Consider the following 18,563-nt stretch of genomic DNA (forward strand, 5'->3'; position numbering starts at 1 on the left):
TCCTTTGTGGAGGGCAGATGGGGGCCCTACCTTCTTTCCCCTCAGAGGCAAAGATGGAGCCAGTCAATGAGGCCTTCTACAGAAGGGAAAAAATGATAAAAAATAAATGGATAACATATAAAGATCTCATATTAAAAGAAGGAAATCAACATAGGATGAAAACACCGGAAGAAATTAAACAAGAAGGCCTCAACTATAATTGGTTTTTATATAGGCAAATAGTAGAAAGTTATAAAAAAGATGAGAAGACAGCTAAAATTGAGACAGAGGAAACTGAATTAGAAAAAATTATGTTTCAGGGAACGCAACAACGAATATCGAAATTATACAAAATGATTCAAGGCTATGAGACAGAGAAAGAACCAATTAAACAATATATGATCAGCTGGGCTCAGGATTTTGGAAAACCGGTTCTACTCGAAGAATGGGAGAAAAACTGGAGTAAACGAATAAAATATACCTTAAGTTATGATATTAAAGAGGCATATTATAAAATACAATATAGATGGTATCTCACCCCAGAAAAACTGGCTAAAATCTACAAAAAGACGAAAGGGATATGCTGGAATTGCCAAAAGGAACAAGGTACAATGATTCATATGTGGTGGGAGTGCCAGAAAGCTAAATCATTTTGGGTAATGATACACAAAGAACTACAGAAAATTATTAGAGAAAATATTGCCTTTGAACCAACATTGTTTTTATTAGGCATGGTAAACCAAAAAATTGAAAATAAAGCGGGGAAAATTATATTCTATTTAACTACAGCAGCACGAATAATCTTTGCAAAAAAATGGAAAAATAAGGAGGAACCTACTAAAGAGGAATGGATCAAAAAAATTTATGAAATTATGGAAATGGATAAACTGACTATATTTTTGAGAGAGGGTAATACGGAAAAATTTAATAAGGATTGGTCACTAGTAATAAAATATCTAGGTAGAGAAAAGGGAGAAAAAAGTGTAATTGCTTTTAAGGTCTAAGTAAGAGTGGTAAGGAAAATGATTCTATATAGGATTTGTGTTGTTCATCCTTTCGACTTATATATCCTTCTCTCTTTTCCTATCTTATTAAATCTAACATCCAATTTTTGGTATATATTATTATGAATAATACAATAATAATAATAATAGTAAGAATAACAAAAATTAAAATGATGACCCCACATATATTGAGATAAGATTAGGAACATAGGGAAAAGTGAGTATAATGTAGAGATAATGATGCAAAAGAGGGAAAATGGAAAAGTCAAACAATTCTATTAAAATACAATATCCAAAGTAAAGGAAGGGAAGTTTTTTTTTATTTTGATGTATTAGATGTAGATTTCTGTTTGTTGGTATATATGTATGTATGTTAATGTCAATATGGTCTATTGTCTTTGAATGTATTTTAACTAATAAAAAAAAAAAACAAAAGGAAAAAAAGAAATGAAGTTAGGGATTACAAAATATTGCTCCATCTATGAAAATTAATATTGAAAAATATTTATACGAATGTATATATGCCGTTTAAAAACTCTCACATCACCAAAGAATACAACCAAATAAGTCAAACTGTCCAAAGAATATACGATTAAAAAAAACCAAGGTCCTGTGAGGAGACCTCTAGTTTCTAGAAATGCAACAATCTTCTTGTATATTCTTGTATTTTCTTTGGCCAGTGAAACTTATTTGATTGTATTATTTAGTGATTTTAGAGTTTTTAATGACATATATACATTCATATAAATATTTTCAATATTAACTTTAATCAATTGATTAATATATTATCACCCCTAATACTTTGTTTCTTTTCCCCTTGAATCCTTGTCCAATGCTCGAACCATAGCAATGAACGCAACCCAAAAAAAAACCCCACTGGAGTGTAATGAGCATACAAATAGAATAAATGAACACATAACATATAAAGCAGAGGTATACCTATTTACCTAAAAATCATCAAGTATAAGTTAACTATAGCAACAACAATTTTAACAATTTTAGCATTATTAAGTCAAAAGCAACCACACAAATACTATGAAAGCCAATATTCTTTAACATTAAGTAATATCACATAACATTACAGTGTCAGGCTTTTTATTATGGACAAGGGAGCTAAATGTTCCCAGACACCCTTGAGATTATCACATGGGGTAAAGGAAGGATCGCTCTTGTCCTTACCCTGTCCTTATCAAGCCACACTTATCTGATCCTTCTCCCATCAGTGGCCCCGTTATATTAACTTCAGTGACGGGAGAAGGACGGGGTTAGCGTGGCATTGTCTGATAATCTTATGATTGTGCAATAAGAATGACAGAAGGGATGGGATGAGGACAGACGTTGTATGACAATCTTCGTGCAATCACGCCTTAAGGATGGATTGAGGATGGGAGCATCCCCCCTTTATACTGTGTGATAATCTCCACAGAGTACAGAAACTGACTGTTTCATATATCCACTGACAATCCACCAATATGCAAGAATAATGTCTGAACAGAAACAGAGTTTGGGACCTGGCGTCAGATCAGTCTATATGTTTCCACTCAAGATTTTGTTGCTTTGGACATGTCTCCTTTGCAAATGACTTTTCCAGGACTGGGTTAATTCTCACTGCCTCCACAAGCAGAGCCTTGTCTCCGCGCAAACTGCATCTCCACCCTGCCCAGGACACCCTTCAATTATCTGCCAAAGTACTTTATGGGTAAATATTTGTTCTCCAGTCCCAGACACTACCTCATTCCTGTTTGCCCAAGATCTTAATCCAGTGCTTTGAATATTGTGTTTAGTCCATCAACACCCTGAGGTGCTTTAATGCAAATTTAAGTATTTAGCAACAGAACCCCGTGTGTCGATTACTGTGTGCGTTTTATGACACTTTATTCTATTATTTTAGGACTCCGTGGAGACCACAGTACTTGTCCGCCTACGACAGGTGTTAAATTAGCACAGCAAGACCCAAAGATGTGCTATTGACCATTTCTGTTGTAGAAAGTGGTCATTAGTCATTCTGCTTAACTTGGCATCTGGGCTGTTGTGGTTTTTTGGCCCCAGTGATACATCTGCCAAAGACAACACTGGGCAGCAGTGCTATTAACAGTCAACGAAAGCTATCACTCTGAAATGATCTTGCCTCTTAATTCACATTTGGGAGTCCTTTGGCCAAGCCAGCATGGCATAATGGTTTGAGCATTGGACTATGACTCTGGAGACCAGGGTTTGAATTCCCTCTCGGCCATGGAAACCCACTGGGTGCCCTTGGGCAAATCACATCCTCTCAGCCTCAGAGGGTTGGAATGGCAAAGCCCCTCTGAAGAAACTAGGTAAGAAAATGCCTTAGTTGCCATAAATCAGAAACAACTTAAAGGTACATAACAACAACAGCAAAGTCCTCCCTCCCCCCCCCGGGTGATTATACACTGAAGAAATAATGCAGTTTGACACCACTTTGAGTTCTGTAGCTCCATCCTAGGGATTCATGGAATTTGTAGTTTTACAAGGTATTTAGCTTTCTGTACTGGTGCCTCACAAAACTACAAATCCCAGGACTCTGTAGGATGGAGCCATGGCTGTTAAAGTGTCGTCAAACTGCATTACACTCATCCCTCCACATTTGCAGCTTTGACTTTTGCGGATTTGATTATTCACAGAGTTTATTGTTCAGATTCCAAGATGGTTACCATAAAATGTAGAGTGGAAAAAAAGTATAATCAAGATGTTCATCTTGTGTTTCTGACCCAAATTTAACCCAACGCTATACCTCCTGTGGTTATGATAGATTGGCAAAACAATCTTTGTAATTTTGAGATCTCTATCTATATGTCAATATGAGTGGGTGCTTCTGAATGCAGTGACAAGATTGAAAGCATGACAGCATCTCTAAAGAAAGCAATGCTAGCTATGAATAGAACCAGGGGGCAATGAAAAGTAGGAGTGAAACATTACTGAAGATAAACATTACCAAGTTCACCTTTACCATCTATGTCTGCTGGCCTTTGTGGCCCAAACTGGTAAAAAGAGGGGAATGTCACTGTAATGGTTGGTGGGTTGCCTTTGGCTTGGTGAGTTACAAGTTGTGCGCGTCTACTAGTTGCACAAGTAGAGTGTGGTTTGGTTTTTGCAAAAACTAGAACGCAATGGCTCATCCTCTTATCCAGGCTATATTACTATTCATGCATTGGATCGTGGTTCTGGCTGCTGCAAGTACATAATGGCGCGGTACAGATGTGCCTTTTGTGCCGTGCTGGCGGCGTAGTAGGGGTAAGGGACCGCACGGCAATCACACAGTCCCTAACCCTAACTATGCCGTGGCGCCGTAACAATGGTGGTGCCCCAGGTATACGGGCGCTGCCACTGTGACATCACAAGTGTGCCATTGGCGCACTCAGGCATCACAAGCGTGGTGCAAAAAGAACCCACTTTTCGAGGGTTTTTTCTGCTGGGCAGGGAAGCCATACGGTTTGGCGGCTGCAGCTTCCCTGCAGAGCAAAACTAGGCACTGGGAGACCGTCCTTTTTGGACGGTCTGTACCGCGCCAATGTCAGCTTCACTAGCTACCAAGTTACTTTTGGGCCCAATTTAAGATCAACCTATTTGACCTTCAAACTCCTAAATGGATAGGACAAAGGTATATCAGGAGCTACCATTGCTGAGGAGCATGTCCAGCTTTGCCCCCTCTCTACATGTTATGCATTCCTGATTCTTTAACCCAGAGTATGTTCTAAGTCAAGTCAAATCATAAGTTGGATGTGGACTGCTAAAGGCAAGCAGGTATGGGCTGACAAGTAGCTCCCTGGGAATAATATATAAGCTGCTTTGAGCTCCTTAGAGGAAAGTGGCTGGGGATATAACAGACAAAATAAAAGTGAACCATTTAAGAGACCGAGATGCCTAGCCTGGGGTGGAAATCATGCAGCCTTCCATATGCAGTTGGACTTCAAGTCTCAGCAGCTGTAGCCAGTATAGCAGTATTGACTTCTAAAGAGATAATCACAGTGAATTTGAGAGTATTACTTGTGCGCATTTCTTCTGGCAATGATTTTACAGAAGTATAGATTTATTTCACTGCTTTCACTTTAACAAGGCAAAATAAGTAACATCAACCAAAAAAAATTGTTATGAATATAAAGCCATTTTAATGTTCTGATATTTATATCAAATACTCCGTCAATTATTTATACATACAGTATCTTATAAACTTAGTTTAACACAAACATGTACAAAATTGCACATAGCAGATTACAAAGTCATAAATGTAATCTTTATTTTCATGTAAACAATTTCAGCACGAGAATGTTCTACATTCCAGAACGCCTACGCCTCTTTAAAGAATATTCATTTCATTCTCCATTAAATGTCCTAGTTACCAAGTGATAAAACCAGAAAATGTCCATGTTAGCCACTGCACGCTGGGGCAGCCTACTGAATACACATACAAGGCAAGTCGCCTTTTAGTGATAACTGCTTGACACAAAGATTTGGAGATCTGAACCTATTGTTCCATAAAGTGCCCACTGTAGTTTGCAATGGCAGCAGGACTAAAATTAACATCTCAGGATCTCCAACTGCTGTACTGCACAAAATAACCCACAAGTTCAGTTAATAAGAAAACAGAATGTGAGTGCTGTCTGGCAGTTGGGAGTACCTTTATAAATATGGATTTCAATCATTAGTCAAGTTCAGAGGCATGGCATTTTACCTCCTTAATCACATACACAACACAAAATCAAATTGTACATTTAGCTGAGTTGAAGTATCTGTATTTTCTAAAATATCTCTTTTATGATAGCAACAATTACTTTTAATAACTTCTAGCTCTATGCATCATCAATAGCAGTGCTGGAAATTCACAATGGGCACGCCCCAGGTGCATTTTTATTAAGTCCTGTGTTTTGTGTGTGCCATATTGCATACCCTTTCAAATTTTTCAACATGAGAACTTGCTGAAAAGCAACAATACAAAGCAGAAATCATGAATGTGATTTACTTATGCTGAGCTGTATTTGCCATTTTAATATCTATTCCCCCCCAGTTTGGAGACAACAGTTGGGAGCCCATTTTGATCCCATTCTAAATAATTTTGTGTCACCAGCAACCTTGATCTTACTGCTAATTCTCAAGTCTAGACGTGAACAAACTTAAAAACGCACACCTCTGGTCCCAATGTAGATCCTACTGTTCACATCCTTCCACTGAGACAATTGGCCATTTGTTCTTACTCTCATAACTTGTTCTTCTTTAACTACTTGTAAGAGGATCTTTCCTCTTAATTCCTTCTTTAATATGGTTGTTAATTTTGGAGTCATGCCAAGACAACTCAGCACTGGGCAGTCGAGAAGCAACTCCTCTGCCACCTCTTTGGAAACTAATTTGCCCTCTCCAGGACCCATTAATTTTTGGAATGAGGCTGTTTTGTTGGGTGACCAACTTGTGACCCTCAAGGTATTTTTTGCTTTCATCTTCCTATCTCCCTTAGTTAGCATAGCTACTGATGATGGATGACGGACCTTGCAAGGTCCAACATCTGAAGGCCACAAATTCTCCATCTGTGTGTTATGCAGTCTAATTGGCAGCTATAAAACATTGAATATGAAAGTAATGAATTGAGTACTTTCTACCTTGTGATAACACTAAAGAAATTGTATCAACATTCTGCCTTTACTGAAGATTGCCTCCGAAGGTAAATGGTACAGTAGAAAGACATATACTGTATCCTTCTTAAAAGTACAGGGCTTATCTCCAGTTTAGATTCTGCTATAAATAATAAAGTAGCATCATCATTACAGAACTTGCACTAAAACAGCACTTGACTTCATTTCAGTGTGAGTGTCCTATGCCTTTAGGTAAACACTACAAAATCACCAGCAGTTAAACCATAACAGGGTGGAGACTCTTACTTAAAAAGAGTAAGTGAAGATGTCAGTTACAATGACTATCCTCTGCCATTTAAACAAACCCAGCCCCCAGTTTATTTAAAAAATAAAAACAATTTTCAACTTAATTTTTAGGACTAAATCAAAACATCACTCATATTTTAAACATGAAGATGAAAGACCAGCCAACAGATAGCAGGCTGGCATAGTCTGAAAGGTGTATGTTCACAGATTCACATAGAAACCTGGTTTCCCTATATTCAATTGCACACGGTGACTGGATCACTCATCTTCCATCTAATAACTAGTCTTGAGTTCAACTTGTCTCCTGGAGGACAAATGTGACACATGATGTTTGACATTCAAAACTTGGTTTCCAAAAACACCTGCTTTTGTGAACCTGTCAAGATGGTTCCATTAATGTCTTGAATGGAAACTGGGGTGGGAGTGGGAAGCACATGACTGAAGATGTAATTACAACCTTCCTCCTGAATTCTGGGGCACGACATAGCACTTTCTAGCTTTTGGTCTTCACATCCATTGAAGTCCATCCTAGCCCACAAGCAATATCTAAAAGAGTACCATATACAAGTTTTTTTTTTTAAAAAAATCACAAACACCAGATTGCATCCAAACTTTGTCTTACTTACAGTGGGACCAACTCAGTAGGAGTGACTAAAGTCTAACTGACTTCAATTGACCTACTCTTCTTGCTGACTGAGGCTATAAATGCATTGCAGAAGGAATGCAACCAGACACCGCTTTAATTGCTATGGTTCGATGCTATGGAATCCTGGTATTTGTCATTTTGGGAGATATCTACCTTTCTGTCAGAGAATCCTGGTGCCACAACAAACTACAAATCCCAGGATTCCATAACACTGAGTCATGGCAGTTAAAGTGGTGCCAGACTGACTTATTTCTGTGGTGCAGATGCAGCTTAAGTTTGGATCCAACCCAAGCAAGATGTTTCATTCTTTCTTAAATGGTTTCTCCTCTAAAATGGGGAGCTTTCTGCTTTTAGAGCTATTTCTCAGTGGGCTTTATCAAAATCCAGCAAGAGATACACATATCACAGTTGACTATCTAGAAATCTCTCATCCCAACCTTGATTTTTAGACTCAACTACAATTTCATATGACATTTTAGTTTCCCCTTTGGGAAATTTCAAATCTCTTTTTTGCACTGGTGGTTGAACCCCCGTAATTATGAAACAGCAATTAGCAATAGCAATAACATTTCTATACTGCTTGCCAATAAGCAGTTTACTAAATAGTTTACAAAATGTAAGCTAACTGACCCCAACAAGCTGGATATTCATTTGAGCGACCAACGGAAGGATGCCAGGCTTAGTCAACACAGAGTCCCGGCTGATATTGAACTCACAACCTTGTGGTTTGTGAGTGAGTGGCTGCAGTACAGACATTTAACTACTGCACCACCAGGATTTTAACCAGGACACACAGATCACTATTCTAAAATTTCAATAAGAGATAAAAAAGAACACTCCCTCTGTTGAAAGACTGCACATGGTTAGCACTGGCCTATTTGATAAAGGGGAGGAAAAAGAGGGTAATTTTATGTTAAGAGAAGCACAAGCACTCAAAACTGCACACTATGCAGCTTCTATGTAAGCCTAACTACTTTCTCTTCTGAAAAGGTAAGGTCCAAACATTAAGAAAACAGGACAAAATGGGTTAATTCAGGAACAAGAAGAGATTTGCTTTATCAAGCGGTATACAAGTATTGTAAATAAATATCAAATAAATAATATTAAGCAAGATTCATCAGTTGTGCTTACATATTCAAGATTAAACAACGTGGCTAATCTTGGATTAGGCTTCAATCCTATCTCACGAAGTCACCTTGGCAGCCATAATCTTTTGGCCTAACCTACAAGATCTTTTAAAGGTGAAGAATGCTTTGCCTCCTACAGGATGCATGTTAAGAAATGGCCTATATGCAATGTGAAATGATATAATCCTTAAAAAGCTTTAACACCTGATTTTGCTAAATCTTATAAAACTGTACCCTCTTTAAGAGTCTAGTCCTAAAACTTACTGTAAACTTTCCACTTCTGAAGGAGAGCCATACTACCTACCTACTATGCAAGAACGTAAGCTGTGAGAAGGCAACGTTTCAGGAAAATGCCAACATGTAATGCCTTGAATGATATTTAGAACTACCGGTATTTGTCATGTAGTATCTATAGCAACTCCTGGATGGATTTCTTTATGCAAATTAAAATTAAGCTTGCACAGCAATTGAGAATCTTGCTGCAATACTGTCAAATGCAAAGAAATTAAACTGACGCTACTTCTGCAAATAATTTAGAAGTATATTTGTAATGACTGTAATTGGTGGAATGTATTTGAAATGCATGGCATTCGGTCAATTTTTCAAAATGTGTGCCATCTCAAAAAAATTTAGCAGCAGAAGAAATGTTGTACTTTGGTCCGCTAACTTATTAGGAACGGCTTACATAGTTCTCTTTCACATACTTTGGTTTAACCTTCTCTCAAAAACAGTGAAGCGGTGTACATGAGATGTACTCATTTTATCCTCAAGAACTTTGTGAAATGGTTAAACTGACAGGCAATGACTTGCCCAAGATCACCATGACAGCTGAGATTTGAATCCAGATATCCTGGCTGAGCCCAGTTTTATTCCTTTATATGTAGCTATGGCAGTTCCTGTAAGTATGGTGACGGGGAACCTGTAGCCTTCCAGATGGTGTTAGACTCCAACTCCCATCACTTCCAAAAGCATGATAAATGGTCAGAGATAAATGGAATTGTAGCCTAACCGCATCTTGACCTCCCCCCCCCCCCCCCGACCCCTGCCCCTGCTTTACTACATAAACATTATTGACAGTATATTTTTTGATGGATGGGTGTGAAGTATATTTAGAAACTAACTTGCTCATTATAAATAATAAGTATAACAGTTGGTTGAACTTGTTCCACAAATTCAAGGCTTACTGTCTTTAGATAGTAAAGACATTCATGTACACTCAAGGATGGTAGTAAACTCCCTTCAATATAGCAAACCTTACTTCCGACTAATCCGAATAAATAAAAAGTTCGATGGGACTCAAGGACAAAGCCCTTCTTTTAAAAAATGCTTTCTGCTTTGCTCAGAGTAACACCAGCATCTGCATTCAATTTCTATCCATCTTTATTTTCTTTCAATCAAGCATAGCTATATGGTAATTTAGTATAGCTATTTTATGATCATCTAGAATTGCTCTCACCCCCTCCCTCCAAAATTAAGCTTTCATGTTATTATTATTTCGATTATTTGGTCTTACTCTGGTTTACTCTGGCTAGAAAGCAAAACAGAATTAAACATTGCCTTCCTTGACAAATGTAGAGCAGCAGATAGCATACAAAAATTAATACTCCCTTGTACCTTACAAAACAGACTTTATTCTGTGACCAGAGCAAGTTGTTATCCTCTGTGTCAAACTTTACAAGCAACAAAAACGGGGATTCTGTCTCAAATGGATCAGTCTCACCTAGCATAACAGGTTCTCTGGTTAACACCCTGATCATGTAAAACGTTTATGAAATGGAATGAAAATACACAGCAAGCTAAATTTTATGGGTAGCTTGAATAAACAATGCATTTTCTCCAAGCTTATCCCTCCATCTTAAGTTTTCCAGTTTCACAAGTCCAATAGAAGTACCATTCAGCTGACCCCACAAATGCCTTATAAGAATCCTGCCAACTCAAAATTTCTAGACTTAAGTGTTCACAGAAAATATGGAACCTTAGATCAAAAACAATTATCTTCCCACTTCACTACACTGTTTAAAAATAACAGGTGCATGTCATTATTTGTACGACCGAATCCAAATGTTGGATTAGAAACATCTGCATTTAACCATTTAACTTATGGTTAGTGATAAAAATAAGTGCATCAAAGAGACAGGTGTCTGCTTATAGTATAAATTACTAAATAGGATTTTTACTATATATGTTGGCTCAGTTAAACTGAGCAATCAGAGATTATACTTTTAAACATGCAGCTAGTGAGCTGTGCCATCTCTTCCAGGGTAATTTCAATATTCAATAGCATTCTTAACCAGTATTAACACTGTTTAATGAAAAATGGGTCCAAAGTAAAAAATTATAATAAGCTTGCCTCGTGTCCATGTGAGCTTCACATCTCCTTCCTCCCTAGAAAAGAGTTATTAAAATGCATTCTGGCTGCAATATAAAAAGCCAGAGGATGTTCTGGTGAAAGTTATTCTACCCTACTCATTTCAACATGTTTAAATCCCTCAGATTGAAATCAGTGGGACTTAAAAGTACTTGGATCTAGCTAGCTCTTGCCTCAGTGCCTAAGAAGTCTTTTAGTATTGATCTGCTTTCAAGTTCTTCCAAATTAAAAACACCACAACCTGCATCTTCCACTCCTGTAAACAGTTCAGTACTGGTTAAAAAGGGAAAGCATCTCTAACCTTAGCTGAAATCATAAAGCCAACCCTTCATTTCTCACAGCTGAAGCACCCACGTGCTATGAAAGCAAGTGCCACCCTTAACAGCGGCCTACAAATAATTTTAAATGAACCATTTGCATCAAATCCTACCAACTATATATATAAGTTAGTCCATACCTGAACTTAGGCTTCCACCCAATGACTTAAGCCTTTCAGGAGAGCCAAAACTACCCCATCAGTATGTTTAAAAGAGGCATCGGGTAGGAGTTGTGACACATCATCACTCACCAAGTTAGCAACAAATTAGTCAGCCCCTTCAACCACACAGCCATGTGAACACCTGAGTGTTCATATGGGCTGTGCAAATGTACAAGGAAGACAGCTGCCAATGAACAATTCCCAATACTTATCAAAAAGATTTCAAAGCCCACAAGGACAACCTGTTTCACTGTCAGAAGGCTTCATGTCAGATCAACAAGGGATCTCACTTGAACCACCTCCATCACCAGAAAGCATGGGATATTTGCCTAATGAAGAGCTGAGGCAGGTGAGTAATATTCAAGACTAGGTTTTTTTTTTAATCTGTGTGTGTGTGTGTTTGTGTTGTTTAAAATGATATAAAGGGAATACCTGAAGTGCAAGAAACAAAGAGCCAAAACTCAAGAGTTTTGCAACAAGGATTCATGAGCACAGAAGAATCTGAAAAGAGGAACAAAGGTTGGTAAACATACCTCTTTAAAGGAATGATTAATCAAATATTAACTTGTGTTTCCAAGACACACCCAGAATTGTATGGGTGGGTGATTCAAACCACAACATTGAATGAGTCTGAATGCTCATTAGCCTGGGGAACAAGAAGGAAAAAAGATTATTGGTTGATGAGAAATTAAAATATTCAGCCACAAGTGATGCAACCTTTAAATAGGGACTTCAAAGATACAGGGCTGTTACTATTATAAAGCTACATAAGCAATAAATTGAAACAAAAGGAACCACCTATGTTCAATGTGAATTATGTTCAGAGAATTTTGTAAAGTATACTTTGGAAAGATGACTGGAGAAAAAGACAGGGAATGCAATGCTATTGGCAAGGCTAGTAGAAAAGGCTACGGAAAGGGCAAGCAACACTGCAGATATTTCCAGAAACACAAGATGATTTGGGCCCAAATGATGCAGGATGCAGTCTTGTCAATTGCAACAGACATAACGATTAAGCAAAAAGAATTGTCAGGAGTTCCAGCCACTCAGATACTATAGTAATACTATAGTTACTCTGTTCCATATCAGAGAAATTAACAGACTGCTGTTTGAATCAACTTCCAGACACATCTAAGAAGGAAGAACAGGGATTTCTCTAAGCCCAAGCTTGTTTTCTGAGATTTAATACAGAGCAGAATGCTAACCAAGTCTTCTTGACTCAGTATAAAAATGTAGTAGCTGCTTTGGTCCTACTCAGGGGGGGTGTCTTTTAATCTAACTCATTATCTACTTTGCATCACTGCTCAGGTATCAGATTTAAGACTATGAAGGTTACCACCCCTGTTACACTTTCATTTGAGACTTAACCTATGTTTTGAACCTCAACGTTTCTTCCCGGCCACAAGAAAATATTATGAATTAGAAAACTATCAAACAGGATCAGCAAAAAGGGATAAGGAAAAAAAAAGAGCAATGCTGATATAACCAGTCATGTCTTTTATAGATGTCTTCTATAGAAATTTGCAATTTGGATTTTTAAAATGTCTTTTTCCAACCACACAATGAATGCAGTTTATTCTCAGAAGGAAAGAAAAATGAATATAGAAGTGAGGACCTTACCCTCCCAAATGAGAAAAGCGATACAAAAAACAACAACATTTAAGATTTGTTTAACGAATTAGAATTAAAATAGTATAAATGAATAATTTTCAGTTAATAGAAGCTGCCCTGATCAGTGTGTCTTGGATTTTCTTCACAGAGTTTTACTTCTCTGTTCCTAAACAGCCCAGCTGAATAATTTGACATGTTTCAAGTGATATGATTCCTAGTAAAAAAACAGAGCTTAGCTATGAGTTCTTTTGGAAAGTACATCAAATCTCTGACAGACTTAGAAACAGGATAATATAATTAATGTATTTGTTTCAAATATATCTTTTGCCTGTGTACTGTACTGCCTTATAAAATATGCATCCACTCAGCCACAGGCTCTTTCTGCATATTTTCAAGCAAGGACTTGCATGAACCTTTAGAGCAATCTCAACCTTCCTAATGCCAAAACCCTTTAATACAGTTCCTCATGTTGTGGTGACCTCCCCAACCATAAAATTGCGGTGTCTTGGTTCCTAAGACTATTGGAAATATGTGTTTTCCGAAGGTCTTAGGTGACCCCTGTGAAAGGATTGTTCGACCCGCAAAGGAATCACAACCCACAGGTTGAGAACCGCTGCTTTAGAGGGAAAACTGGACACAAATCACAGGACGTAATAAAACTGCTTTTGGAGAAACGTCTATAGAATGAAGTGGGAGGAGGGACATCATGCTTGACACACTTTGTTAGAGATGTGCAGAATACCGTCTAAACTCTCGGTTAAACCATATTACAGGCAACAGTTCCTTTTCTGATTCTGCTTTAAATTAAAACCCAGCCAGAGCTTTCAACCCAACTGCTTCTTAAAACGACGCTAAAATTTCCCTTTCCCCCTCCCACCTGAGAACTATAGAATACTTTACAACTGAGACAACAAGAAAATAGCTTATATGCAGTTCTTCTGAAAAAATACAATTATCCACACTTCTGTGAGTTATTCAAAACATATTACAATAGAATTGTGTTTAGTCCTGAAAAAGCCAATCTGAGCCTTTTTCTGCATAGCACAAAAGTCACCGTAACTCCACAAAGAGAGAGAGCGATCTAAGCTGGAATGTACGCCGTGAAGGATAAAACGACTGATACCAATTCTTTGAAAACCATTTAAAAAAAACCCATCTTGAATGTTATAAAAATAAAAAGGGGGCATTCTAAAATGTCAATAAATAAGCCTAAAAGCTCCCCACAGTTGTGCTGGTGCGTGCGCACAAACACACAAAGCTTATAAATCTAAAGGGGGGGAAAAACATTTTCAAACAACACAGACTGTTAAATAAATATTATTTATATGGCACACCCATTTCTGCTGCTGAACGTTAGCAGTCCTCGTTCTTAGGAAACAAAGCCAGAAAACCGAAATGCGGCTTCAGTCTGAAACAGTCTCACTGCAGCTTATCACTTTCAGGCTTTCCACATGGAAAAACTGCCCTGCCACATCTTCTATAACATATACAGGCGATTCCTAAAAGTTTGAAACACTGGGTCTCAAGCCTTGGGCAACTTTAGAAAACACCTACAGCAGGAAAATAACACATCTCTCTGTACACTAGGCTGATTTAGCCCCGGATTAGATAGAGAACTCTTAGACCGTTTCACAAAACTACCCAAATGCAAAACTGCAGAGACTGCTATCTCTAAAAAATATTAACGATCTATTGAAAAGCTTAGCAATATGCATGATATAGAAGTGCCTTATCAGACACTGAACACCCTGTCTTCAGAAATATACTCCTTTATATTTTTAAAAAATAGAAATAAATAAGACTGCAGCCCTCCAAATACTGGGGTTTTCAACAATCCCTGGTAATTTTTGCAAAAGGAATTTCCTCCCCCCACAAACACTTTTATCATCTACCCACCTTCCACTTAAAAAAAGCATAAAATTGAAGGCTCTCTAAAATGTAAAGTCTTCAATAAAGATAACTTCTACTCAGACCATTAGCTCAGGTGGGACTTCCGAAACAAGCTTTGGACTTTCAGAAACAATAAGCAATTTCTTGTGTGTCTGATCAGCAAAGCTTTCCCATTATAAGTATTTTCAAGGCAGGCAATGAAAGACAGCGACCACATTTTCAAATTGGAGCTTTTTTCCAAGATGCCAAGCTGCAGAATTTACACTGATATAGCTATTAGAATGGCATCCATTGGGTATCGCTTGACATCAGCACCCCAACTTTCCCCCTGGAAATGTTTACATTTGCTGGTTGCAAAGAAATAGAACACACTACCATCACCACAATATGGTTATCAACCACTTCAGTGTCACTTTGATTATTTGAGCTGTCAGGAAACCCAAAGGATTTCTTGGAGATGCTGGAAAAGATTGCAGTTTGATTGATGAATGAGCAGTATGTGGAAAGAGTTGCTTGTAGCTTCCCAAAGGACAGAAACAACTTAGATCTCAAGAAGAGCATCTCTTTTTGCCTTGCTAATGGAACTTAAATTTTTGTTATTTCCTGGAGGTCCTACATGGCCAGGAGGAAGGGCCGGCTTGTATGAATATCCCTCCATTACCACTTGAACCGAGAACAGACACATCTTGACAAAATGCAGGTTTGGGACTACCATCCATCTGTTTTTTAAAAATCCTTCTGTTTTTCCTCCTTTTTTAAACACCTGATGAAGAAGCCAGAGGAGCTTTGAAAGGTTACGACCTGTGTTTTGTACATTTTTTGTCAGCCCCATAAAGATATCACTATTGAGGATGCTCTTGTTCTTTCTGGAATGGATGACACACCCCTACTTGTAAAATAAAATAATGTCTTTTGCCCATCAAGGCCCAGAGATTATTACTCTCAATCAATCTCTTCTTTTGTACCCTTGAAGACCAGAGACTGCTAATCTCCTCCCCAAAGAAATGATACCGAATTTCTGTGTCTGGCTAACCAAGTTTCTGTCTACAGCTAACCCAGGTTTCTATCTCTGGCTAACCAAGCTTCTGTCTCTAAGTTTCCCTCTCTGGCTAACCAAGTTCTGTCTCTGGCTAACCAAAGTTTCTGTCTCCATCTGGCCAACTAGAGGGGTCTCTTGTGACCTCCTGGAGGGAGCGAGTAAGAAGGTGCAGAGAGGGTTGTGTGTGGGGTCCAGATACCTCTCCTCCCCTGCCTCCCACAACTTCGCAGGTAAGTGGAGGCTCCCCTCAAGGGCCAAGGAGGATGGGACTTCAGAAGGTGGCTCTGGTCCTTCTCCGCATCCTAGGCCAAGTGGTGGTCCTCCTCCTCCATCCCTCCCTCCATCAGATGAGGCAAGGGGAGCTTGGATCTCTTCCCCAACAGAAGGGATTCTTCAGCAGGTGCTGCTCTCTGGTTCAGGGGGTCCTTCCCTGCAGGGGGGCTGGACCCCTACCACCCCTGAGGTCTGAGATGACAACGACGATGGGGCTGGGGCCGCGGCGTTGATGTGGCACCCGCTGGACAGGTGGCTCCGGACCCTTCCTTGGAGCTGGGTGACCTGCGCCCGGAGGAGGCTGGCGGTGGCCGCCAGCTCAGCGTTCTGCCCCTTCAGGGCCTTGACCTTCTCTTCCAGGCGGGCGATACGCTCCAGTTTGCGCCGCCGACACTTGGAGGCCGCGATCCGGTTCCGAAGCCGCTTCCGTTCCGCTTTGAGCCGCTCTTGGCTCTCAGCGTCGAGGGGGGACAACGAAGACGACGACAGTGGCGGAGGGTGTTGCTGCGGCGGCGGTGGTGACTCTCCGGAGGAAAGCGCCGACGGAGGGCCCACAGAGACCCCTACCCCCGGCGTCTCCGGCACTGTCTGCGGCTCCTCCAAAGGCCGTCCGTAGAAAGCCCCTGCGCCGGCGGGGCTCCCGGGGTTGTATCCCCCCAGAGTGGTGTAGATAGCGGGGGGCTCCGGTTGCCTCGCAGGGGGGCAACAAGGGTGCGGTTGTGCAGGTGAAAGTGGGGCCGGAGGCGGCGGCGGAGGCGGGACCCCCAAAAGCTGGTTCTGTTTATGTAGGTTTGCCAAGGCCTTGACGAATCCGTCTGCGAACCCTTCCTGCTCCTGGGTGACCTGGGCTGCGGAGGACGAAGAGGAAGGTGGAGGAGGAGCAGGGGCCCTGTATAAGAAGGCCCCCCCGGGAGCGTTGCCTGAGGGGGCGGTGGGGCTGGAGGGGATGAGGAGCTGCTCCAAGTCGGTGGCCGGGGGCAGCTTGAGGAGAGGGGGCTGGAGGACCACCCCCGAGGGGCCTCGCATCGAAGGGGCGGAGAAGGGGCCCTTCTTCCTCTCTGCCACCAGCTCCTCCTCGTCCTCCTCCTCTTCCTCCTCGGGGGCTCCTTCCACGAAGCCTGGGAGCTGGACGAAGCCCGGGAGCAGCTCCAGCCCTTCCTCGGGGTGGAAGAAAGGGGCCGCGGCTGCTTCCATCTTGACCGAGACCCGGGGGGCTCCTCCAGGGCGACCCCCGACGCTGCCCCCTGCTGGGCTGCTCATGCCCACAAGAAAGGGGATAATGGCGGCGTCGGCGTCGGCGTCGTGGGAGTTATTCCCCGTCTCCCTCAGGGAAGCAACCGCAGCAGCAGCAGCAACCACCGCCCTCCCGGCTCCTGACTGGAGGCATTTCTGAGGGGGAACAACAACGAGACTCCTTCGCCGTCTTTCTCCCTCCGACTCTGAGGAGGAACTGATGTCAACACGCCTCGCTTCGCCTCAGCCGCTCCGCCTCTCCTGGCGCTGAGGCCACACTGCCCTCTAGGCTCAGGAAGGAGGGAGGCCTTGTTCCAATAGGGTTAATATCGCTCTGGCTGACTCCTCCCGTTGCATTTTGGGGTTTGTAGTTCAGGGGGTTGGCGTTTAGAATGCTCAGCCACAGAGGTTCTAGACCTCAGTGGACTACAAGCCCCAGAATGCAACGGGAGGGCAGACAGAACAGTGAAAGTAGACTCTGAGAGAGTGCTGCTACAGCACTTTAATATTGCTTGGCCTGCCTCCTCGCGTTGCATTCTGGGGTTTGCAGTTCGAGAGATTGGCGTTTAGAATGCTCAGCCAAAGAGCTCTTAGGCCTTACTGGACTACAAGCCCCAGAATGCAACGCAAGGAGCTGAAGTCCAAAATCCCTTAAAGAGCACTTTGGGGACCACTGTCTAGAGGGAGAGTGCCTGGGGAAAGTGTAAGTGCACTGCAGAAATAATCCACTTTGAGACCGCTTTAATTGTCCAGGCTCAGTGCTAGGGAATTTTGGGAACTAGTTTTGTGAGACATTTAGCCTTTGTCAGAGAGCTTTGGGGCCACAACAAACAACATTTCCCAGGATTCCCTAGCACTGAGCCTGGCCAATATAAAGCGGTCTCATACTCGATTATCTGTAAAATGCAGACTAAAGGGATGGATGGATGGAGAGTCCATGGGAAAAGAAACAAAGAGTTCTCTGTATCCCGGAGGGTACATCTGCACGGTAGAAGTAATCCGAGTTGACACTGCTTTAACTGCC

General features: G+C 40.9%; 2 protein-coding genes across 3 annotated transcripts in view; one reads left to right on the forward strand and one right to left on the reverse strand.

Annotated features, from left to right (window-relative positions):
- Positions 1–5,089: 5,089 nt before the first annotated feature.
- On the reverse strand, positions 5,090–17,912 carry LOC121921317 (transcription factor AP-1-like). Its single transcript, XM_042449225.1, has one exon. The coding sequence runs from the start codon at positions 17,564–17,566 to the stop codon at positions 16,427–16,429; it is 1,140 nt and encodes a 379-aa protein (XP_042305159.1). The 5' UTR covers positions 17,567–17,912; the 3' UTR covers positions 5,090–16,426.
- The window catches only part of CHRNB3 (cholinergic receptor nicotinic beta 3 subunit), a 62,995-nt gene continuing 56,211 nt past the window's right edge, over positions 11,780–18,563 (forward strand). For both annotated transcript variants that reach the window (XM_042449221.1, XM_042449223.1), the window contains exon 1: positions 11,780–11,842. The gene's annotated coding sequence lies outside the window, so the exon portion shown is untranslated. The remainder of the gene's footprint in view (positions 11,843–18,563) is intronic.

The sequence above is a fragment of the Sceloporus undulatus genome, chromosome 2 (assembly GCF_019175285.1).
Source record: "Sceloporus undulatus isolate JIND9_A2432 ecotype Alabama chromosome 2, SceUnd_v1.1, whole genome shotgun sequence".
NCBI lineage: Eukaryota > Metazoa > Chordata > Lepidosauria > Squamata > Phrynosomatidae > Sceloporus > Sceloporus undulatus.

Coding starts and splice junctions, on each gene's coding strand:
- LOC121921317 (XM_042449225.1), bottom strand. CDS start 17,566: ATGAGCAGCCCAGCAGGGGGCAGCGTCGGGGGTCGCCCTGGAGGAGCC.